Here is a 26,334-nt window from a genome sequence, read left to right on the forward strand (position 1 = left end):
TCTCTAGCGGACGCCGCAGATGGCGCAGGGCTGGGGCTTCCCCCGCCTGTCTCCCGTCTTCATCCTCTTCGCCTTCGCCGCCGCCCAAGCGCCCTTTGAGGCCTTCCAGGCGGGCCACAGCGCCTCCTCCCTTCCCGCCGCTGCCGTGGCGGCGCCTTTCAGACGGTGAGAAGCGGCGCAGGCGCCAGGCCCGGCGGGGCGCGTTGGCAGCAGACCTGCGCTTCCCCCGCTTGACGGTCTGGTCGAGGAGCCGGGGGGCTCGGCCACCCTGAGTCTCCGGCTGACACTGAGGGGCCCAAGACGGGTCCTTCGGGTCAGCCGCGGGGAACCTCCTCTTGGGCCTCTTTCGCAGCGGAGAAGCCCGGAGGAGCGCTCGGGAAGAACCCCTGAATCGGGCTGCGGGGATGCGAGAGCGCGCCCGAGCTTGGCTGGAACGCTCCGGGTTGCGGCTTCTTGCCCTGCCCGGTGGCTTTAATTTCTTCAGGCTCTCATCCGGTTGCCCGGCCCAGCCTCTTTCTTTTCTGGTTTCAGGCCACTTCCCCAATGCGGGAAAACTTAGCAGCCTCTTCTAAAGTGGTCGTTGTTTCTGGTTTGGGTTGTTTTTTAAGTTGTTAAAATATTGAGGAAGTTTTAAAGTAACGTGGTGACATTCGCCTGCTTGCCATCTCCTCATCCCACCTGCAGAATTGCTTCTTCCAATAATAAATAATACAGTAGCTGGATTGGAAGTGTTGTACCAGTAACAGCTAATCTATAAGTACTCTCCCAAGAAGTGTTAACACAGTAATTCTTACCTATATAATATAAATAGACATGCATATTTAAAGGAAGTGGTTTAGGTAAATTTACTGTTTATATGCAGTAGCTTGTACATCCCCACTGAAACTGGCAGGGCAAGTTACTGCACATAAACAGGCAGCAAACCCCACACTTATTAGCACTGATGATATTACCTGGTTGGGTAGTGAAATGTCTGCAAGCAAACAACCAAGCTCAGAAAGCATCAAAAACTCCATAGAGATTTAAATACTCAAGAAAGTCAGGCTTATTGACAGGGAAGAAATGCCTAGTGGTTTTGAACTTTCCTTTGCTGTAAAGTTTTAGTCACAGGAAGAAGCAGGATTTCAGGGGTGGGGGGTGGGAAGAGGAAGTACAAGCAATTCCTTGGACTCATCCCTAGTACAAACCCAAAGACAAGATATTGTAGAGTAGCTGGATAAAACTGATAAAATGGGCTAAAAACTTTGGTTATAATATACAAATGGAACAGTGGGAGAATATGTGGTTGAGACTTTTGTTTTGGGACTGATAAACAGTTGGAAAAAAAATCATGGAACTTTGGTTTTGTATATGACAACTGCAGCGAGATTATTACATGCACAAAGGTGGAAAGTTTCGACTTTACCCACAATGGAGGAATGGACAGGGAAGATGATGGAACTTGCTCAGATGGCCAAATTGACAGCTTTAATTAGAGATAAGACATTGTCTAAGTTTAATGCTGATTGGAAACCCTTTATTGCCTTGTTGCTTGAAACAGAAAAAAAATGAAATTATGATGTATGGCCTTGATGATAAAAAAAAAACAGATTATAGAAAAAATGTAAGCAATGCCGTACCACTATAACAATGCCACACCAATAATGTTTAAACCTTAGGATTAGTAAAAAGTCACAAATAGTGAGTGAGATTTTGAATGAACGAAAATTGTTTCTGGTAAAAATCATGGGACAAGAATAGGAGACATAGACTTAATTAGCATGTCTGAACATAAAATATCTCTGCACCAAAGCACACCCAGATAAAGAAACAATGACAACCCTCCCCTGAGAATATACAAACACTGTTTATTAAGAGCTTTCTTAGCACTAAGAAAAAGAAAGCATGAAAACATAAAAAAGAAACTCAGTGGTCTTTACATAAACAGAGATTTATTTTTATATTATCCAGTAGATGTTACATTAAAAGAAGCCACCATAGAATATCAAAGCAGTATGTCATCATATTCAACCATTCTTTTCCAAATGTCTGAATTTAGAATCCTCCAAAAAATATTGCTGCCTGGCTTTTTCTCTGCTTTAAAATTGAAATGATTATAAATCATGGTTTAACAGATACATATTTATTTGTAATTTTTTTTTTCTAGGTACCTTTTGTATGATGTTAATCCACCTGAAGGTTTCAACCTACGTAGAGATGTATACATTCGAATGGCATCTCTTCTGAAGACCTTATTGAAAACTGAAGCTTGGGTATTGGTTCTGCCTCCTTGGGGACGTCTTTATCATTGGCAAACTCCTAAAATTCATCAAGTCCAAATTCCTTGGTCCAAATTTTTCGATGTTCCAAGCCTCAATAAAAACATATATGTTATTGAATATGAACAATTTCTTGCAGGTAACGTACACTTTAGAATAATCCATATGATATGAAATCTTAATGTAGTTTCACCTGGCTTTTTCTACACATTAAGATAGAAGAGCTATATTAAGATACTATTTCAACATTTAAATTCTAATATATACCTTTCAATTTTCTTAGTACCATCATATTGTATGCATTCCCCATGTAAAATACTTTTGGTACGTATTTGCACTGTTGAAAAGCACAATGATTGCAGGCAAGGTTCATGAATTTAGTAGTTGCAGGCTTGTTATTACACGTTTGTGTGTGTAAAGAGAGGGAGAGAGTTAATAGAATTTTATTAACTTTTCAAATGCTTTGCAATTTTCTTTTGGATCTGATCCAAGTTATTTGGCTCTCCCCTTAAATATACACAGACTACATTTCAAATTCCCCTATTCAACCCTCTATTCCAAAAACTATAAGATAACTAATTTACAAATGATCAGATAGAACTGGTAAAATATCAGTGGTGTTACTTTATATCTACTGGCTACAAGGCCTTTGTTATCTATTATCTGTAATGAGATACATACTTATACTCATGTGCTGATTTATGTTGAATTCAGAGTCAGGTGGTCCTTTTATTGATGAGGTCTATGTCCTGCAAAACTATGCTGAAGGATGGAAAGAGGGGACATGGGAGGAGAAGATTGATGAGAGACCATGCATTGACCAGCATATGTATTCAACAGACAAAGATAAATACTACAGGTATACTAATGTTTATATTATTAGTTATATTAATATAGTCTCAAGCTAAAAACTATTTGCAACCACGTTCTCTGGTTATAAAAGGAGGGAAGCATTTTCTGCAGTATTTGGGAGAAAGGGAGGAAAACATTTCAAATTTCACAATTGGCCTCTTAGGATAAGTATAGTATAAGTAAAGTCAAAACTCAGGTAATAATGGGGATAAATCAGCCTCTTTTGAAGGGGATTTCAAGGTGATAGCAACATAGATGGAAACTCTTACTACTAGTTGCTGAACTCCCAGCAAGCAGGGCCCAGAGCAACAGAACAAGCAGAGCACATAGAAAGGGATGAAGGTGAGGAAGATGTCTATAAATTACCTAGTCTCTAGGCTTTTAGGGTGTTAAAAGTAAGCCCTCACCATCCTATATTGACTGATAAATGAAAACAGCATTGTACAGGAAATATATGCTCTAGCTAACAACTCCCTTCTGATAGCCAATGGATGCAGCAATTTACAGATTTTTTAAAATTTGTCAAGAATTCTGTCCCTAAGCAATTCACGGTCCAAATCAAGGATCAGTAATGTGAAGTTCCAGGGCTACGTGTAATCTCCAAGATGTATTTGAGATCCCCACAGCATTCCTAATTTCACCATAATAATTTATTTGTGAAACTCAATTTCCAGCTATTTTGAGATACAAAACACACAAAACCAGTAGTAGCCCTAAAAACAGGCTTAATACAGCTTAAAAAAATAAACCCCACATTTCATTCCAAAAAGTGAAAAAATAAAATTCCAGCCCAACTCATAGCCTCTCCCACTGAGCATCCTTGTTCCACCAATTGCAGCCTTCTCTTTCTCCCATCACCTGGCCTTCTACATGCACAATTTGTCCATTTGGAAGCCAAAACAGTTTTTCTTCCATAATTAGATCAGAAAGCAAAATGAAAGATAATTATTTAAAGTTGGTTGTTTTTAATAAAAAGCTTTCTTTAGATAGTATCTTTCCTCAGTGTGGGATTAGTGACCAACTCAATTGGTCATCCTCCATCTAATTGCCTTAATGAGTTAGAAAAGGGAAAAAAATAAATCCAAGGGAAAATAGGTAGCAGTTATATCTGCAAATGGTCAGCCAAATTGATGGACAGGGAAGACATATAAAGAGAAATATAAAAGAAATGTGATTCATGGAGTATGTTTCCTGGAAATAGGAGCCACATTCTCCTCAGAGAGAAGATCCAAACTTGTGCTCTTTTTTCAGAGAATGAATGATAATTTCCAAAAAAGGGAAGTTAGACTTTCTTGTTCTTTGTTGTCTTAATCTTTGCTTAAAGCTCATGTATGTTTCTTTTAACTGGTTTGTAATGAAACTTTGTTTCTGTTTTTAACCAGTATTCACTATTTTCTTCAATTGATTTATTGTAATCTATTGTTAAAGAATTTTGAAACTTTTCATTTTAAGAAAATATCAGAGTAGTACTTGATACTACAATATAACCAAATGAAGTTATATCAAGTTATTATCAATATTTATTTGTGCTACCTTGTATTCATGAGTAGTTAATAGAGAAGATGAATAAAGTTTCATCTTATTTTCATAGGGGATGGTTCTGGGGTTATGAAGAAACTCGGGGCCTTAAGGTGGTTTGTTTATCTGTCCAAGGATCTGCCTCTGTTGTAGCCCCTTTGCTTTTGAATTTATCCAGCAGGTAAGACTGACTGTATTCATTTTTTATTCCACGTGTTTGCAATATTATTTTAGCTTAGAAGTAGAAAGTTGGGAACCTTAAGATTTCCTCCTCACTGCATCAAACTTGCACAGATACATTACTAATTATAAGGGTATTTATGATTCCAATTTGTAATTTCTGTCAGGGAAGGGAGTATATATGGGAAATTGGGGCTGGGGAGTATCATTTGGATTTGTGAATCTTCCTTATGGTTATAACACCACTTTATATTCTGCAACAACAGTAGACTCCCATTTGTGATTCCAGTAATAATGGGCAAAAGTGTACTGTTAGAGCTTTAGATTATAGTTAATCTCAGAAATAGTTTTTCTAGATCTGTTGAGTTCAAACTTTACCATATAGTTAAAATGCTTATCAGAAAGACTTTGGGTAATTATTTTTCAAATTTAACTTCAAATGCTACTAAATAAAAATCTACATCAATGTACAGAACACTAAATCAGGATGGACAGCCTATGATCAGTGTGAAGTCAGAAGCCCGCCATTCCAGACTGTTAGCTATACTGGCTGAAAGTGATGGGTGTTTTGAAAATGTATTATCTGGAGGGTTTCTGACCTAAGAAGTTCATTATATTGAAGTATGTAGTAGTGCAATGTATGGAGTATGCTTATTGGTTGGAATCTGCAGTGGGTTGGTTCCAATGAAGCTCTGATCTGCTAATCTACTTATTAGGGAAACAAAAATAACATTTTTGCAAAGTCTCCCACACAGTTCCTGGGTTGCTTTCCCTTCCTTCAAAAAAAATTTTTTTTTGAAAGATTAGAAGGAAGTGAAAAAATTGTTTCCCTAGAAACAAGTAGTAGGAAGCCTCTACTGGATCTCAGTACCTTCTACAAGCAGAAGAACTTCTGTTCATAGAAATGTTTTGGGTTACTATCACTTAGAATCTGTTCATTTAAGTGTAGAAATTTGATTTTATGTAGGATGTATGCCTAACCCTAACCCTATTTATTTATCTGTTTTGAAATGTATATTTATTGTAGCTGGCCTTTGTTGATCTTAAAAAGCTAAGCAGGACCAGACCTGGTTAGTAGAAGATGTGCTAAATGTTTCAAATTTACTGAAAGACCTTGCAGTACTTTTTCTCATTTTAGTAGGTCAGTGATGCTAGACAGAGCTGAACATCTTCTTCATGACCATTATGGTGGCAAAGACTACTGGAATGTGAGCATAACTTAATAATTTTATTTAAATTATCTGGATAGTAACAGAGTAGTCATTTTAATATGCAATCTATTAAATACATTATTTTTATTTATGAGATCCAGCTCTTTCTTTCTTGCTATTTTATGATTAGCCATGCATTAGTCCTAGCAGCTGTTTGATAATTGGCCATACCCCAGTAGTAGTAATTTGATTTGATGTCTATAGCACATTCTCACAATTCAAAATGTACTCATCATCTCAAGGGATTCAGGAAGTCTGGGGATATCTGCTAAAATGTTGTAATTAAAATCCAATTAAGAAAATGTCTATAGAATTCTGCTTTCATTGGATCTTTTGCCTGTGTCAGAATTAGGGTTTTGTGTTGTATGAAACAGAAGAAATGTACTACACCTGAATTTTTCTGCTTTTTTTAATTGAATTCCTTAAAGTATTCCCATAAAAATTGAAGCATTTCCACTGAAAGGAAATCCTTTTTCTTCAGCAATTGTTAAAAATTCTAATTTGTCCAAACGTGTTACTGCAAGCTTATTGTTTAAATCAGTGCTTCCCAAACCTGGGTAAATTACCCAGAATTGAGTAAAAGTGGTTTTTCTTTGGATAACAACACATAAAACCATTCACAACAGGGACATTTAAATTGACTTAAATATTGCCATGTGTACTAAAATATATTCGAAAATCTCCCAAAATATTCCTGTTAAGACAAAAATTGATGAAATTACCAATGGTAATTTGTTGAAATGACATAATGATCATTCAGTGATATTGTTTTTATAATACAGGTAATCCTCAAGTTAACGACCATTCATTCAGTGACCATACAAAGTTATGATGGTGCTGGAGGAAGGGACTTATGACCAGTCCTCGAAATTCCAGTTGTTGTAGCACCCCTGTGATCATGTGAACAAAATTTGGGCTCTTGGCAACCAGCTCGCACTTATGACCGGTTGCAGTGTTCCGCAGTCACATGATCACCATTTGAAACCTTCCCTGCCGGCTTCCCACAAGCAAAGTCAATGGGAAAGCCGACAGGGAAGGTCGCAAGTCACTCAGGTAAGTCTCCCCCACCCACCTGGGCTTTCTTTGCTCACTCGCATGCACCACGCTCTCCTTCCCCCTATCACTTGCTTCAGTTTTGGGTAATGAAGGAAAACATTTGGGAAGCACTGGTTTAAATTGTTCTTATAGTATTTGTAATTGCTGCTGTAATGAACTATAACTTAATAGGAAACCACTGTTCTTTTTTCTTTACCAACTCTGAGGCTAACAATTTATCAGCCTTATTGATAAAACAATTATTTCTTTTAGTTTCATTTTTACCATAATTCTGTGTATTCTAGGAGACCTTTGTAATTATGCTGAAATAAATAAACTAGCTCTCAATAACATTTTTATATCAGACTCGTCGAAGTATGGTGTTTGCCAAACACCTCCGTGTGGTGGGTGACATGTTTAGAGACAAATATTTAAACTCTTCTGATGAGAAGGACAGAACATGGTACTCTGAAGATTGGAGAACAATGAAGGTAATGTAATTTAAGTAATTTAAAGATCTTTGACAATATTGCGGGCCTTCACTGCATTATCTTTGGAACATATGGTCACTGAAATTTTAGACTTTTATAAAGGAATTAAATTATACTTAAGTCAGATGGCTTAAAATGTAAGATATGATACAGAAAGTAAGTACTGGATTTGTGTGTTATGGATGAAGAAGATACTAAATATCCCTTCTATTTGCTCCAAATTTTGTCAGTGCTGCTTATATTTCTGTGGAGGATCCTAGGTCTGTTTCAGTGATATAACAGATTAGACATTTCAAAACAGATAATTAAGTCAAACTTAATTTAAAAATAATAACAAAATAAAATCTGTCAGGAAATTATAATTAAAAAGGAGGATTGGAGAGGCTCATGGGCTAATCTCATAGCTCATTTCTGTCCTAAATCTCCTACAAGCTGAAAACTGACTACTTCACAATTTAAAAGCAACAAGACACTCACCATGCACAGCGGGCAAATATTCTTTACTCATTTCTTCAATAATGAAAAGGAAATAAGTCCAATGGTTTTATTTATTTCTTTGGTGATCATATAACTTCTTTGATTTTCTGTTCACCTATGGAGCTGTGATTTGCTGTAAGACATCTTTTCCCCAGAGGTATTACTGGAGGAAGCTAAGGTGTTCCCAATGAGTAATATCTCATGAAAAAAGTAGCAGTGATTCAAGTAACACTAACGTGTTATTTCCTTACCAAAACATTGTCCCTAAATATTGCAGACATGCAGTATCACTGAAATTGAATGGTAGAATGAGCTGAATGTCCTGAACAGTCAGGGCAACCTCAGCTACCCAGGGTTACCCATGCCATCAACCCCCTTTTTTTAGTCTGTCAGAGCCCCTCCAACTATAATGACCGAAAATTAGTGGCATGGTTTCCTATCATTTTGAAATGAGAAGTATACCAAAATTATTGCACAAGTTCTAAAATAGTGTTTAAAAAAATAGTCCTCCCTACCCCAGGAATGGGGACAGAAAAGCTTAGCCTTATGCAGCACCATCACCCTACCTGAAGTGGCCCTCAACCACTCAAAAATGTTAATCCCAGTCATCAAAGGCTGCCCACTCCTCCCACTCTTGTCCTAGGCTAAGTAAGTGTAGGCTTTAATCCATCTGCCTGTGATAGCCAAATAAACTTTTCTTCTTTTGATACAGGATATAGATTGCTAGGCTTACAAAAGTCTGATGTGTATTTCAACTAAATCTTTAATTAATCTGAGAAGTTCAGTATATGTGATTCCTTTTCCTTTAGATGTTGAGGCTCTTGTCAGAAGGATAGCTCAAGAAGCAATTCTACTCTGTGAAAGATAGTCCTTTATTATTTATTTACTTTGTTTATAAAAAAAGGCATTTTACTTAAGCACTATATTATCATGAAATAGGCGAGACAGACTGCTATCAGTTCTATGGCAGTTGTAATTGCAACAAGGAAAGTGACATTAACAGAATGTATTAAAGATACTTATTTGTATCTATTTTATAACATTTTAAACATCTGATGCGAGGCTTATCTAGGAAGTCATGCTGACAATGGATGCCTAAAAAATTATATTCCTGTTTAAAAATATTTAAGTTAAGATGAGAAGAGTAATTCTATCAAAGGTAATACATTTAGGCCTGTTACCATTGAAGACTGCAGTACTTCTATATGTGAAAAAACAGTATATATTTGAACATATCCCTTCCACACATAATTGATGAGAATATAACTCAGTGGAAGTGTGTGCTTTGCTGAAGAGTGGTCAGCAATATCACTTGCAGTTTCCTACTAGCAACTGATCGATTCCAATATTTCTACAATACCCTACTTCTCACAACTGAAAGTGGTTTACATAATAAATAATATATATTTGCTGTGTATACATAGAACAAAGTAAATGCATGTGCTCTAAGCACATATTATCTCCAAGTATGGAATTGTTTTCCATGTAGAAAAAAAAACTTATATAAAGTATTTCTCCATTAAATATATACATTTACATACTTGGGAGCAATATATAGAGTTAGCTAATTGAAGCTATTGTTAAGAACTTTTTTACAAAGGCCAGTATGTATATTGACAATTTATGAATATTGAAAGCTTTGTCAAATGCACATTTCCTAGATATATCAAATTTATCCTTAAACAAAGAAAATATGTTCATGTATGGAGATATATTATTACTGAATCAATGCCATTTTATTTCAGTTTCAGCATGTACTGGTTCTTATGTGCTAGGTAAAACTGGGCACAGCCATTGGTGGCCCATATCTTGGTGTTCATCTCAGACGCAAAGACTTCATCTGGGGTCACAGAAGTGATGTGCCCAGCATTCGGGGAGCAGTTAAGAAAATCCACAGCCTCCTGAAGTTGTACAAGTTGGAGAAGGTTTTTGTAGCTACTGATGCCATTGTGCAGGGTATGTATTTTTTTCTCTAATTAGCAAAATATTTTTAATTTTGTTCTAAATAGAACCTGCTCATTTTGCATTATACACATGAATCTGTGCTAAAGGTAAAATCATTGCTGGACAAAATAAAAAAATCAATTTGTAAGACATATTTGAAAAGTTTTAGGTTTAGTCCAAGCACAGGAGCATATTGTTGTTGTTGTTGTTGTTCAATCGTTAAGTTGTATCCAACTCTTTGTGACCCCATGAACCATATTGCGCCAGGCCTTCCCATCCTTCAGTGCCTCCCAGAGTTTGCTCAATGTCATGTTCATTGCTTCGGTGATGCTATCTAACCATCTCATCCTCTGCCGTCCCCTTCTCCTTTTGCCTTCAATCTTTCCCAGCATCAGGGTCTTTTCCAAGGAGTCCTCTCTTTGCATTAGGTGGCCAAAGTATCTGAGCTTGGGCTTCAGTATCAATCCTTCCAATGAGCAGTCAGGGTTGATTTCCTTTAGGATTGACTGGTTTGACCTCCTCCAGCTCTCACAGCCATACATTGCTACTGGAAAAAACATAGCTTTGATTATGCGGATCTTTGTCGGCAAGGTGATGTCTCTGCTTTTTAATATGCTGTCTAGGTTTGCCATAGCTTTCCTCCCAAGGAGTAAGCATCTTTTAATTTCATGGCTGCAGTCTCCGTCTGCGGTGATCTTGGAGCCCAAATAAATAAAGTCTGTTACTGCTTCCATTTCTCTATTTGCTAGGAATTGATGGGTCCAGATGCCATGATCTTAGTTTTTTTAATATTGAGTTTCAAGCCACCTTTTGCACTCTCCTCTTTCACCCTCAAGAGCATAGGAGAGTACCATACCTAACAGAATATTTAAGTTTATTTTTATTTATTTTATTTTATATTTCAAATTTGGATACCGCCCATCTCACGAGAAAGAACTCTGGGCGCTTTACAATAAAAACAACAAATAAATATTAATTAGAATACAATAAAAATAGTATAAAATACAATAAAACCAAATACATACATAAATAGTAATATCTTCCAAGATGCTGCTGATAGAAAAGATGTTAACGTATGGGAACATCTTCAAGGTGCTAGCCACCCCCAGAGTTGGTTGCCCCATGCAAATTGGCAGAGCCAGGTCTTATCTGCTTTCCGGAAGGTCGAGAGAGTAGGGGCCTGCCTCACCTCTGGGGGGAGGATATTCCATAGGGTGGGGGCCACGGCAGAGAAGGCTCTCCTCCTGGGCCCCGCCAGCCGACATTCTGTCATTGCCTTTCGGTGGGCAACAGCCACCTCCATTCTCACTTCCTTACTCGCATTAAAGAGGATAATACAAGAAATGATTGTGTAAATTGCATTTTGGGTGCAGTGTAGGTCTTTGACCTAAGACACAGTACTGCATGATGATCTAGACCAGTGTTTCTCAACCTTGGCCACTTGAAGATGGGTGGACTTCAGCCAGCAATTCTGGGAGTTGAAGTCCACCCATCTTCAAGTGGCCAAGGTTGAGAAACACTGATCTAGACCATGCAATTTATAGCAGTCGTGATATACAGTGATCTAGGAAGTCCTAAAGGAATTCATCATTTGATTCTTCATCAGTTATCACTACAATGCCAACTCCTTCAGCAGATTAAGTGTACAGTTTCTGTTACTTGTATTTTGTTCTTGTTGCCACCTTGCAATTCAGCAAAATACTTGAGGATAATCATAGTTTTATTTCCCTTGAAAACACAACTATATAGAAATTAATGATTTGATGGGACAATGATCTAACACTGCAACATTTAACCCATTTTTAACGTTTTTTATTGTATACTCCAAAAACTAATGCTGTCAAACTGGAAAAGGTGTAGAAATGGACAACAGAACTTACCATGATTTAGAGCAATTCCCATGTAATGAAAGATTCAAATGTTTACAACTTTTTGTCTTAGAAAAACGACCCGTAGGTAGGCTTCCATTGCATAATAGTTGTATATAAAATTATATATGTGGTGGGTAACATGTAAAGAGAAAAGTTTAACTCCTTCTCTTATAATGCTAGCATCCAGAATCATCTAGGAAAGCTGAATGTCAGAATATCTAGGAAAGGTAAAAGTAAATACTGTGAAATCCATTGTTATCCACCTAGAGAGCTTTTAATAGGGAAATAGAGAAATTCATGGTAGGTAATGCACTAGCTGCTCTTTAGTTTATTTATTTATTTGATTTGTATGGCCACTCATCTCACCTAAGTGACTCTGGGCGGCTCACAACAGTTAAAACAACAATCCAATAAAAAAGTTAAAAACCAGTATGGAAACATATAAAACATCAAAAACCATTTCAAAAACAAAAATAACCATGGTCAGTGGCCACAGGCCATCCTTGCACCAAGCTCAAGAAAGCCAGTGTAGAAACCAGTCCCCCAAGCATGGTGGCAGAGCCATGTCTTCAGGGCCTTCCTAAAGGCTGGCAAGCTCAGGGCCAATCTAAGTTCCAGGAAAGCAGTGTTCCAAAAGGTGAGCACCATAGCAGAAAAGTCTCTCTTCCTGGGTCCCGCCAGGTGACACTCTTTCGAAGACAGGACCCATAACATGCCTCTCCTGCCAGTCCTTATGGGATGGGTAGATGTAACTGTCGAGAGGCAGTCCCTCAAATAACCCAGTCCCATGCCAGTTGTGATAGGTATTTATTTATTTATACCACCAGTATCAGAAGCACAATGCCTCTGAATACCCCCTAACCCTAACCCCCCCACCCCCCCAATCCCCCCCTTCAGATCTCTATAAATACCCACAAAAGGGTCACATCATCCTGGGCACAGAGAGAACTGCTCCTGTCTGTGCTCCTGCTCTCTGAAGATGCCGGTCACAGATGCTGGCGAAATGTTAGGAAACAAAACTTCCAGAACATGGCCACACAGCCCAGAAGACCCACACCAGCCATCCTCTGAATACCACTTGCTGGAAAGTAGGAACATGCTGTTTTATCTGTGCCCTATTGAACTTGAACTTTATTACAGGTAGCCCTTGGGTTACAATGGCAATTGGGACCGGGTTGCTTAGCTACGGCAATCCCAGCAGTCCCAGTTGCTGTCGTAACCCCAGGACTGCATGGGCTGTTAAGTGGGAAGAGGCAAGAATCCCAGGCAAGTGGGCCAATGGATGAAACCTGTGGGTGAGAGCTATGGGTGGGTAGATGGCTGCCATGGGCAGGCACTACAAAGCATGGGTGGGTTCTGCGGGCAGGCAAAAAAGTGGCTGGAGCAATTTGCAGCCTCCTGCCGGCTTCCCCATTGACTTTGCTTGTGGGAAGCTAGCGGGGAAGGTTGCAAATCGTCGGTTGCGATCACGTGACTGCAGGATGCTGCAATTGTTGTAATTGCAAGCAGGTTGCCAAGTGCCCAGATCGCGATGACGTGACTGCAGGGACACTGCAATGGCTCTGACTTCACGGATCAGTGATAAATCCCCCATGTTCAGCACCATCGTAACTTTGAATGGTCGCTGAATGAGTGGTTGTAACCCAAGGACTACCTGTACAGTGAAAGATCAGCATGAAAAAGTAAAGAAATAATAGAAGGGGCAGGCATCCAAAGCCAGTCATAATATAGTCAGGATCACCCCAGTAGATATTAAAAGCCAGAATAATTTAAAAAATCAAAACAATAAAAATATGACAAACAAACCAAGTCTAAATAGAAATACAATGAATAAGGTAAGATAAAGCTAACATCACTATAAAATTTACCTGTGTAAAATATACTAGACAGTGTATAAAACAGGTAGGTATCAGGTACTGATATCAGTATCAGTAAGTATAAAGCAAATGAGTATAAAAAGCCAGGAGGAAAAAAGTGCATATAAAAAGCAACTATTTCCAAAAAAAGACAATCTAAGGAGAAAAGCAATTATTGCTAACATTTTGTAGGTACCGACATCTTTCTGCTTTGTATGCTACCTCAACAAATTTTGCCATATAATGTCTCCTAACAACTGGAGAGCTAAATCAAAATGCCTGGGTGACCTGGAAATCTAATAATAATGGTGTTATGTAGATATTTCATATATGTCTGTTAAATTGATAAGCAAGTCATATGTGCTCCATTGTTTCTACCTCCCCATCCCTATAGGGGCATAATCATTCTGGATAGGAGGCTTTTTATATCTTCCCTTTAGGACCACCAAGGGAACAGCCCCACACCTTACCAAAGTAAAGCTCTTCTGTGCCCCAAATAGGCCATTTGTGTTATGAAGCAGGTTTTAGGAGGTACTGTATGCACTGGTCCACCAGCAATTTGGAAGCTCTGCCTATATCACTTTGGCGCTCCATGTCCATAATGCGGTTTAATAAGCAATGTTGTCCGATCATAGCCCGTTTTCTCTCTGGTGCGGGAAAAAAAGTATGTCTGTACTTTACTTTCAACTGCGCTCATCCAGGAAGACTTATATTTATCTGACAGTATCAAGCAGGCAAGACTCTCAGGTAAGAAAATACGTTTCAGCCAATAGGTAAAAATTAGGAGCCAGAATCTGGCCTCTGCATTCATCGTACCTGATTCAAGGCATGCATGCACTAGAAACAAAACAAGGCACTTGAAATGCTATCCTGAGGAATTTAGACTGGACTCATTGCAGGGAGGCAAAGCTAGAAAATGGTCTAAGCTGTGCTCCATTAGGGAGCTAGGTCCAAGATTTAGCTTGAAATAATTTAAGGGCTGCTGGAAGGCAGTACTCCCACCCCATCTCACCCTGTTCAGTGGAATCTCAAAATAGCTGATGGGCTCTTTTGTGCACTCAAGGCATCATGGCTTTTGTGTGCCCTTCAACTGCCTGAGGCATAAAATATCTCTTCCAGGTATTTAAAGCATGAGACTTGCACATACGAAGCTTACTGATGTGGCAGGAAATAGTTTTTAGCCTTCTGGCAAACATCATAATTTTGATTTTAGAATAATTTATCTCTAGTTGATGCTCTTTGCAATATTGAGCAAGGGCTCTCTGTGCTCTCCTAAGGCCAGTGGGAGTCCTGGAGAGGATCACAGCATCATCAACATAAAGAAGGGTACAGATGCATCTCTTGGCTGGCTTGCGGGGGATGGTGATTCAAGTTGTCCAAATGGTCAGCTAGGCCATTAATGCAGAAGTTGAACAAATTGAACAAGGCTGAAATGCAGCCTTGCTTCATTCTTTTCTCCTTTTAATTCAGTTGGGATTAAATTGGTAAAATGGCCCGGAGGATTACATCTGATTTATGTAGATATGTTCTCATGCAATAAACGGATTTGATATAAAAGCCTCTTATCTATAGAGGAAGCATTCAGTTTCTCCCACAGAATATAACGTGAAATGGAGTCAAAAGCAAAATTTAAATCAATAAAAGTTGCATAAAGAGAGGTTACAGATTGAGAGGAGTATTTTTCCACCAAGCGTTGCAAGACTATACATTGGTCAGTAGCCAATTGACTCTTTCTGAAATCAGCATGCTCTTCTGCCAAGAGCTTTTCCTGCTCCAGCCAGTCTTGAAGCTTCCATTGCAGGTGTGTGACATAAAGCTTGCTCATGGAGCTGAGCAAGCTTATTGGCCTATAATTTGAAGGATCTTCTCTATTGCTTTTCTTGTAGATAGGCACTATAATTGTAACATTCCAGTCCATAGGGATTCATTCAATCTGGTCAACAATTATAAGCAGGGCTCCTAATCCAAAGGGCCATCAGTCCATGTTTCTCTTTATCATATCCAGTGGAATCAGGTCACATCCAGGTGCCATCCCCAGTTTCAGCTGGCCAATCAAATCCAGAGTTTTGGCAGAATCAGCCAATGCAAGTAGGTCTGTCAGATCACTGGATAAATGGCAATAGCATCAGCCTTGCTGTCTAAGTTCTTGAAATGTCTTCCCCATGTTTCCTGAAGAATAAAATTACATAACAAGAACAAGACTTCAGTCAAACAGTCAGATACTAAGCACCAAAATTAGGCAGAGTTCTTAATCCTAACAGCTTGGAAGAACTGGAGCCGTGCTGCTTTTATGGCTTCCCTTTTTCACTGCAGGAATTGTTTATACATGGCCTTTTGTCTTAAGAGAACTTGGCTGGGAAAAGATTCTTGACTGGATCGATATATCTTAGCAGTAAGAAGTGTCTTTGCTAGCCTACATTTTCTATGGTAGAGAGGGTAGAGAGTGAGGCCTAAAGGATAAGTCCTGCCTTTTATAATGGTCAGAGTCCTGTGCAGTCATGAATCGCTGAAGTTCAGAAAGAAGTTTTTCATACTCCAGCTTAAATGAATTCACCGATTCTGTTGAAAGTATTTCATTGCAAATTCTCTACAAGAGGTTTTGTGGCAGCCCTGTCTAAATGTGTATACCATTTAACCCAGCAGATTCTCCCAGCAGAATATAGATTGGAATGATACATTTTTTTCATTTGCAGAAATAAAGAGGGAGATATAAAGTAAATGGTTGGGAAGAGGTGATCTCTATCAAAGTATGTGGAGACCCCAAATAAATTGATAAACTGAAAGAGGTTTCCAGACACAATTATATAGTTGATGAAACTCATTCCCTGCCCAGTGTGTTCCTCTGGATGATCATTTGGAAGAGAGCCCTTTGAGATGTGCTAATTAAGCCAATAGACCATCTGTGACAGGCAGTCTTGCAATATTGGGCTTCTGATGTTTAGAAGAATGTGCAAGTTTTCCTGACCCCTTGTTCCCCAGGTCAGGTAAGCAGGAAATGGTGTAAGGCATGTAAGTATTATCGTCTGGTACTAACCTAGCATTAAAATCACCTCCAATCACGACATAGGCTAAAGGCAAAAAGGAGACTCAGTTGCTGTATTGGCCTTATGTGTACTTAGGTCAGTCTGTAATGGCAGGGGGACGTTGGCTTTATTTGTAGTGTTTACGTCCACAGTTAACAGGGAGGAAATATGATGCTAGTGGCTGTCCTTGATTTTGTGCTTGTTCCAGCCATTGTTTTAGCTCTTGGGGGTGCTCAGAAAGCCACTTTCTGGGAAGAAAAATATTAATTTCCATGGACACCTGATGGTTACTCACATTCTACCCAGTCCTGTTTGGTTTTATTTAAGTGGAAAGACACCAAGGTTCACTGTCATGAAAGACTCTGTTATGGAAAAACTGTGTGAGAGATACCTCATCTTTATCAATTTAAATGGCAAAGAGGAGCATTGAAATGTAAGTAAAATTCTCCTTGTGTAGGGATGACTAGAAAGGAACTAAATAGAGTCCAGATTTTGAGATACAAATCTAAATGGCATGTTTAGTATTATGCAGTGACAATACAATCACTTTTCGGTGCAACCACCTCTCTTCATTCAGCTGGTTCATCTCTATTTGAAGTGCCACCTGTGAAAGTTGTAAAATTCTTGAAATACTTGTGTTTGAATTATTACATCCTTCCTTTTCCCTATTACAGGTCTGGATTACTTTCTTCCACAACCTGACTGAGATTGTCTATTTTTGTTTTAATGTCACTCAGAGATATGAATATTATCAGCTACAGTTTCCGCCATGAGCAAACACGCCCTGCTCTCCTACCTATTCTGTGTAAAAGTTATGTAGATATTCAGATCATGAATTAGGAAAGAGTCCATCTGCATTTGCTTCCCCGCCTTGTCAACAGTGCAAATGAGTCTGTGGACTGGTTCTGGCCCCCTTCTTTATGTTTGTCATAGTTGGTGTCAATGTAAGTCAGTGAGTGTGTGAGTTTGTAATTGAGTGAGATATTACTGAACTCATATCAAAAGGTTCCAGGCTATCTCAGAAAGTCTCAACAAAATCAATGAGTTTTTGACACATTGCAATATTTGATTGATATGGTGCTTGCAATCTGTCTCACAGATAGCCTGTATGTGCATAAATCAACCTGTCTTCCTCTTCCTTCCCCCCCTCCACCTCATCCCAATATAATCCTACATCAGTTTAGCCACTGTGCAACTGATGAAGTGAGTTCATGAAAGCTTAAACCTTTTAATGCAGCATGTTGGCCAGAAAAGGTGCTACCAGATTCCTTTTGAATTTTAGATACAGATGCAGGTAGATATAGGATATTACAATTATGTAACACTTATTTTTTTCAGCAATGTGAGCAATGAATGAAACTTAAACAGTGAATGAAACTAAGACCATATTGAATCATATACCATATAATCATATCTTGCCTCTCTTTCGGTACAAAGCTAATTCAAAAAGCTGAGTGTTCACAAATTCCATTAAGACAACATTTAGAGTCTGGGATACAAATATTCTTCCATGAGTACATGGTCAGGTTTTTTGCAATACTCCAACTTTGATATATCCATATCATTGATTGAAAGGTTCCAGATTTTGGGAATATAATTTTTAAAAAGCATTTTAAAAGAAAGAAAAGAAAAAGAACAAGTATACATTATGCAATGAAGAAAGCAAAAAGAGAAAAATAGTAATAGAGCTTTGCTGCTTCTTTTTCCTTTTATTAAAATTCTTAAATAAGCAAAAAGGATTATTTTGTTGTAATATAAGATAGGGTAAGATGAGATTTGCCACTTGAATGTTGATTGAGTGTATTTTTCCAGAGGTTGAAGAATTAAAAGCACTTCTTCCAGAGATGGTGAGATTTGAACCTACTTGGAAGGAAGTGGAACTCTACAAAGATGGAGGAATAGCAATTATTGACCAATGGATATGTGCCCATGCCAGGTAACTCTCTCTCTCTCTCTCCTCTCTCTCATACACACACACACAGTCTTTTTCTCTTTCCCCATTGTGGGTGGGTAGGTAGGTAGATTAGTTTCTATTCGAATAGGTTGCATACAAACATGTAATTCTACAATACCAGATAATTAATAATTGATTTATAATTGGCAGAAATAAAATTATACATTTCTTGTATAGAAAAATTTTACCTAGAACTCCACTGGGAGATCATTTTTATACCAGGTGAATAAATGGGGCACCATGCAAATTCAATTTACCATAGCATTTATTTAATTTAGTTGATAGGGTCATTTTGATCACCTCATTTAATTAGAGCAATCAGCCAAATTCCTGCTTACAATCCTGCTAAATTATTTGGACTTCCCTGTTTCTGATAAATTTCTGATAAATTATTTAGGTGAGGGTTTGTTTTGGAACTAATTGGATTCCATACGTTTTCAGAGGAGCAGATGAAATAACATTTAAAAACTGTTTTATTGTCTGAATGTTTGAAGTATTATGAAAAGGTTATGCTTTTTATGAACGTACAGTTCATAAAAGTAATACTAAATTATGAAAGTATATAGAAGTTATGAAAGTTATAAAATATGGGAGTCATTTCACCCGAATAGTTTTATTGTATGATTTCACTGTTTAAATGGCAAGGCGGGCCTGATTAGTACTTGGATAGGAGAACACCAAGAAATCCCAGGCATGTAGAACAGGCTGAGAAATGGGGGGGGAAAAAACATCCTAGAAGACAGGTTCTTGTTGCCAAGAAAATACATAGATGAGACTGACTTGAGTGTGTATTTATTTGAACCAAATAGCTTTCATGTGGGAATTGTATTTGTTTTTTAAGAAGACATATTAATTAGTGAGTAAACAGATTATTAGCTATGCGTAAGATGAATTTTAAAAAAAACTTATGCTTTACTGCCATTTCTGACCAGCAATGTCTCTCTAGAGTTACAGAGATATCAGAAGCTATTTCTGGGAACTTCTATATGCTGAATATATGCTCTGTCTCTCAGCTATATATCCAGACCCTTTCTACCCAGGGTTCAGACCTGGGCATAAACAGAGACAGGTTAGGTCATTCCTGAAGATGGCTTGTGTAAAGACCTAGGTGGGAGTAATCTTTGCAAACCTCTCAGGCCATCAATCCTATTGATCATCATATCCTTGGTCATCTATAGGGATTGGTCATAGGAGACACAATGCTGCATTGAGTCTGCTCCTTCATCAGTGGGCAGTTCCAGCTGGTGATGGTGGAGGAGTACCAAATGTTTACTCCCTTATAGAGTACTGCAAGGTTCAGGCTTTTCTCCCCTGCTCTTTTACATTTACATGAAGCTACTGGTGGAGGATATTTGTTGGTGTAGCGTAGGGTATCATCAGTAAGGTATACCCAATTGTGCAGCACTACCCTGGGCCATACAGGAGAGGCTGTCATTGTCTTGACCCAGTGTCTGGAAGCTGTGGGTGTCTGGATGGGACAAAACAGCCTGAAATTGAACTCAAGCAAGATGGAGTTGATGTTTGTTCATTGGGGTTCTCTGATGCCTACACTGTTGACAAGGTGGCACTGTCTCTGAAAGAGCAGGTCTATAACTTGGAGATCTTCTTAGGCACATGGCTGCTGCTAAATAGGAGGCTGTGACCAGAAGAACCTTTGCCCAGCTTTTCTCATGACTCAGGCTCAGGACTGAGATTCAGATTCAGAATCTGAAGAAGCTGCTCCAGCTGAACCTGTGGAATGTCAGCCTCAGGAGACACTAAGCCAAGAATCACATGAGGCTGATCAAATACAGGCACCACCTGAACAGCTGGAGCAGTCAGATGATATTAGGCCTCCCCGCACCCGGCGAATAGAGTGAAGAGCTGAGCAACATAGGTCTATGAGGCTTCTTGCCAAGCAAGGGAGTAAGACTCTTAATTAGTGACAGCTGGCTGCAGCCTGATTTAAGAAGCAGTTCTGGCACATCCTCCCTTTGCTGGAAACAATGTCTAATCGCTGGCTCTTGCGTGATGCTCATGTGTGGATTCAGTTCATTTAAGAAACCTTGAACCTCTGACCTTTGGGCTGGCTGACAACCCTGACCTGGCTCTCAGATCCCTGGATTGGATTTGGACTCTTCTTCTGCACACTCCTATTAAAAACAAACTCTTCAGGCAAGCTCCTGTTTTGTTTACATTCTTGTTTGCTGTTTATCTCTTCAGCCTTGAAGTAAAGTGCTAATCTCCATAGCACATAGTGTTTGAATGTGTGTGATTGCAACCTGAAGTGGGACAGCTTTGGCTGATGGGCCAGTTGTAGCCCTACCCAGAGTGCAAGGACTTCATGACAACAACCCATGCCCCAACAGTCTTGTCTGCGGATATTTATTTTATTTCATTTATAAATCAAATTTATATCACTGCCCAACTCCCCACAAGGAGGAACTCTGGGCAGTTCACAACCAAATGCATTTGATATGCATTTGAGGCCTATCCAAAAGCTTCACTTGGTCCTGAAAAGGGTGGCCTGGGTGCTAGCTGACACATACCAGCATGAGAACATAGCCCCTGTACTCTAGGCCTGTATTGGGTTCTTAGTGGCTTCTAAGTGCAAATTGAAGTGTTGCTTTTAAATTTTAAAGCACATGGCCATCTTCTACAATCACTCTCACTCCTCCCCAACACATGTCCCAAGAGAACCTGCTGGCAGCCCCCCATATCCACAAAGTGAGGGGGTCAAGGCTTGGAGGTGCTCTTTTTCTGCTGGCGAACCTGTATTTTGGAGTAGCCTTCCCCACAGAGACTGAGTCTGTCCCTACACTATCAGTTTTCCACAGGCTATTCAAAATGAAGATTTTTCAGAGAGCATTTGAGATAGGAATTGATATCCTCGGTTGTAGTGTCGTATGTTAGGATTGATCTGTTTGCTTTATTTTCTTTTTTTACTATGGTTATTTTATTATCTTGTGTTGATGGATGTGGGGATGAATCCAATAAATGTATGCTTGTGTTTGATTTAGCAAGACTAGTGCAACCTTCTATTATCTCCATGGCATTAATGGATCACAGAAATTTCTCTAATGGATTTTGCCTAGCATACCTGCATTTTGGAATCTGTTTCTTTATCCACTTATATTTTCTCTTCACAGATATTTTATAGGAACCTCAGTCTCAACATTTTCTTTCCGCATTCATGAGGAAAGAGAAATTCTGGGTTTTGACCCCAAAACAACTTACAACAGATTTTGTGGAGATGATGAGAAAACCTGTGAACAGCCAACTCACTGGAAAATTGAATATTAATATATTCAGTCTGTGGAACTGCAGCTGATGCCTCACCAAAGAAATTATTTTTGTGGAAAGAAATTGGTTTTAAACATCTGTCCTTTTGTTCCATTGTTTCTGGTGTTAAATGCAAGTGAATGGTAGTACAGTAGCTTATTTCTTAAACAATTACAGCGGTCAGTATTATGGTTGTAATTCAAAAAAAGCAAAGTGTTCAACTGGCCTCTAATCAAACCATCACGGTAGACCAGTTCACTTTAACCCACTACTTTGCTTCAACAGAAGGTCCAGCAGAAGTGACCATTGAAGGCCCTCAGCTTGGCTGAGCTGAACCGTTTGAACTACAGACCCCTCAACCCTTTGCAAAACAGCCTGGAAAAGGTCACTTCAGTCATGGTTTTGATCAGAACAAAACACACTTCAAAGATTCATACATTTCTAGTTTTAACTGTTGACTCTTCTGAGAAGTCACATAGATGTCTCCTATTTAAAATCTGATCAGATAATATTTTCTGCTGCAATTAACTTGTTTCTAAAATGTTTTGCTGGAACTAAATTCACAAAAACAAAAGATCTAAGATATAACCGTAATTGAATAAAGTGTGTAAGAACTTACAATTCCATTTTATTTGTGAACTGGGAAGAAAGTACATGTATGTGGCTAAATTGTATGTCATAGTCAAGTTGTTTGTATGAGAAATTTTAAATGGCCTAAATTGTTCTCTCTCGTTTATGTCATCTTTCTTTTGCTTCTAGTTAATTTACTAAGCTATTCCTTGTTATCCAGAGTTGTCTCAGAAAACCAAATGTACACTTGCCAGTTGCTTATGATTAACAGAGTTGTTTCATCTTCGTATAAAAAGATAGCAACATTTCTGTGTAAGGTAGGCTCCTTAGCCGGTGTTGACTATAAAAATAAGGTCATGTCTTTCCATATCTGCAACAACTGCAAAATGCAGTTATCTGCATCCACTTTCCAGTAATCTTGGCATTCTTTGTAATTTAGCACAAAAAGAAAAAATTGGCAAGATATAACAGTTCAGCTGTCGTGCTAGAGTGAAAGCAAAATGAGTTTATGGACATTCCTTATGTGGATTTTTGTTTTTGGTTTTTTTTGTATCTGTTGTAGGGATAAGAACAGTTTTATCTTTTGAGTTTTTGGTGTGTTCTCTAAGCTTGATTGTTTTCCTGCAGACATTTCATTATCAGGCAAGGTAACATCAGTGCAGGAAATGTCTGCAGGAAAACAACCAAGCTCAGAGAACACCAAGAACCCAACAGTTCAATTCTGAGTGACGCATATTCTCTACTATTGGAGTAGAATAGTTATCTTTCTCTCACCCTCATACTTTTCTTGAAGTTATTTATCCTTTGGTCACTGTTTATCTCTTGTATCTTCTAGCTGAAATGTTACAATAGCAGGTAATTGTCTTTATCAGGTACTTGTCAGTATCGAACATGTCCTGGGATCTTCCTTAAAAGCAATAAGCAAGCAGTCTCTTAACAATTCTCTGGTCTACCTGCAAACTATTTTTTCTTGTCCTCTTCAGAACTCATAGTTAAAATGTGCCATAAATGAACACTTGCCAGATAGTAAAATAGAGGCTTCCTAGTTATGAAACTCTGCATCTGCTGTATTTTATCTCAGTTCTGTTCTTGAAATAACACACCGAGTGTTTGTGTTCTACCCCCATGAAAATTGAGTTACAGGAAAAACGTAGATGCTCCTATTCAGCCCTGAGTGGGAACAACTCTGAAATTCATGGAACTAACACTTTTGCTTCCCCCCCCCCTTCTTTGGTTCTATAATTTCAAGTTGATTTATTCAGCTAGGCAGATATGACTTTGAAAGAGTAAATCAATCTGATCTTTCAAATTAGCTCAATTAGAAAAAGGGGGCAGAAAGAGAGATTGAGGGTGATGTGCGTTATATGGACCATTTAAAGATAAGCCAGGGTGTTCACTTATGTTTTAATTTCTTTTCAATGCAATATAGTCTCCAATAAAATAAGTTTGCCTTTCTGAATATTATAGGCAAACAGTCTGTATAGAATTAAGATTTCATTCAACTAAATTCGTAGTGAATATTCAATTTACACTTTGTAGTATTTTCATCCCCATTTCCCATATATACAGCTAAAGAACTATTTTCGTTTTCTGGCATCAGTATCAAAAGTTAGCAACATTTGGAGATGGGACCAATTTATGATTTGAAACAAATCTAGTTAACTTTTAACAAAGTTACTTTCTGGATAGCTGATATGTACAAAAATGTAGAAATACAAGGTTAACATTCAAGTGAAGAAGGGTTGGAAAATGGCATTAAAAAGATTGGCCCTCTTTCTCAAACTATAGCTGCAGAGGCTGGTTTTAAATAGCTTTTTGTAATTGTAGCTTCCCAATCATGGTTACACATGGAACAATTAGAATGCCATCAGACTGAAGTTGGCTCATTTGATTTCTACAATGACAATGCACAGTTCTTCACTAGATCTGCTCCTCAAAATGAGAGGCTCTACAAGAAAATATGTGTGGTTTCTCTCCCGTATACAGATTCTTCCCTTCTTCAGAGCTCTATGCAGGACATTTCTGCTAAAGATACAGCCTACATCTGCTGATTGCATATTCACAAGACATGGCTCATTCCCTCTTCTCAGGTTTTCCACATTCTCTGGTGATATTTATCTGATGCTAGCATGTTGATTGTCTACATGTTTTCTGTAGCACTCTTTCTCAATAACAAAGTTGGCATCTTCCAGCAGTCCTCTGGGTAGAGAACTATCTCTACAATCGGCATAAGTGTTGCCTTTACCTTACTTTGCTTAGTGTCTAATATTATCTGCTGCTGCTCAGTGCTCTGCTAACAGCTCCAAACTGATCATAAAACTCCCAGGAATCATCCAATTAAGCTGAATAGTGAGAGATTCAAATGAGAAAGCAAGCATGTCATTCCATATTCACTACACAGGGATGGTTCTTTATACTCATGTCTTATAGCTGATAATAAGTCGCTCTGAATAGGGGATACTAACAGTTGTAGACATCCCTCCTGAAAAGTGTGTGTGCCTTTGCTTAGGAGAGGCTGGTTACCTTCTGAACTTAACAATATTGACAATGTTTCTCTCACCTTTCCTTTTTTCCCCTGTCCAGTTATCTCTTCCCCTCATATCATTTCCTCTTGAAGAAGCTTGTTTTAAATTGATGGTAGTCTCTGAAATAGGTATGGTAATACATAAACTACAGAACTATTTCATTATCAGAAACAGGATGGATTCACAGTATTGCATACTAAAGGCTGATTAGATTGTACCTCTGATGTTGGGTCAACATAACAAACCCTAACTATATTTATTTATATCCAAGCAGGTCTTGTTAAGTGTACTATAGCTTAATTCACACAAGATGCTAAGACAATGGTTAGATCCCTTCATATGATGAACCATGCATTATTAACCCTTATTTTATCCTGGCTTAATGTGTTATGTGAACTCAGACAATTAGATAAATGCAGGAAACCATGGTTCAGGAAAAGCAATCTGCTGTGTTATGTGAACATTGCTACATCATATCTCTCAGTATCAACTGCTGATACACAGAATTGGGAAAGTGCTGTTGCACTTTTAAGAGGCATCTGGTTGGCCACTAAGGGAGGCAGATTTATTAGATTTATATTCCACCTTTATTTGTACAACTCAGGGCAATATACATAACGCTCCTGCATCCTCTTGTCTACAGAAGAACAATCCTGTGGGTGGGTTGAGCTGAGAGTGAGTGCCTGGATCAAAGTCAGCCAATCTTTCATGCCTAAGAGAGGACTAAACTCACGGTCTCCCAGTTTCTAATCCACCACTTTAATCATCACACCAAACTAGTTAAGCCTTTGGTCTGATCCAGCACAATCCTTCAGTTGTGATCTTAGAATTCTACAAAGAAATGGGAGATGTTACTGAAATGTTGCTCAATCTCAGAACAAGTTATAAAGTACATTTTCTGTCAATTATTCCATCAGATGTCACTTTGCTTCTAATGTTGCCATCATTAAACTAGATTATCAAATGTGAAGTCTGACACTCATTTTGTTGCAGGCATGATTCTAAAAAAAACATCCACCAGCAGGTGTCACTTCCAGTCTCCATTTAGACTGCACACATCCTAAATTTCAGTTCTAGTCTCTGAGCGTCCACCTAATTTCTGAAGCATTTTCCTGACTGAAGTTTATAATTCTAGGAAAGGTGGAAGGAAAGAGAAAAAGAAGATGACCAGCAGCAAGGTAGATGGATTATAATTATAATGGTGATGGATTCACAATTGGAACATCTGAAGGACTAGACTGGGGACAGACTGTCCTGGAGAAAATCTATCTCTGTACTTGCTAAGAGTCAACACTGACCATAATCAAA

The 26,334-nt window shown here is 38.5% G+C and overlaps 1 protein-coding gene across 4 annotated transcripts; it reads left to right on the forward strand.

Annotated features, from left to right (window-relative positions):
* POFUT2 (protein O-fucosyltransferase 2) lies at positions 1 to 25,990 on the forward strand. Of its 4 annotated transcripts, none has more exons than XM_007432159.4 (9): positions 1 to 165; positions 2,147 to 2,397; positions 2,973 to 3,117; positions 4,702 to 4,809; positions 5,947 to 6,016; positions 7,420 to 7,545; positions 9,798 to 9,978; positions 18,529 to 18,652; positions 21,799 to 25,990. In XM_007432159.4, the coding sequence occupies exons 1-9, from the start codon at positions 20 to 22 to the stop codon at positions 21,950 to 21,952; spliced, it is 1,305 nt and encodes a 434-aa protein (XP_007432221.1). In that variant the 5' UTR covers positions 1 to 19; the 3' UTR covers positions 21,953 to 25,990. The 4 variants fall into 4 exon arrangements, with proteins under 4 accessions (XP_007432221.1, XP_007432222.1, XP_087989297.1 ...); XM_007432160.4 differs by having other exon boundaries at positions 5,950 to 6,016; XM_088133171.1 differs by lacking the exon at positions 7,420 to 7,545.
* The last annotated feature ends 344 nt before the right edge of the window (positions 25,991 to 26,334 follow it).

The sequence above is a fragment of the Python bivittatus genome, unplaced genomic scaffold (assembly GCF_059951505.1).
Source record: "Python bivittatus isolate LINGU-HERP-01145 unplaced genomic scaffold, Pbiv_v1 ctg000020_np1212, whole genome shotgun sequence".
In the NCBI taxonomy this organism is placed as follows: Eukaryota; Metazoa; Chordata; class Lepidosauria; order Squamata; family Pythonidae; genus Python; species Python bivittatus.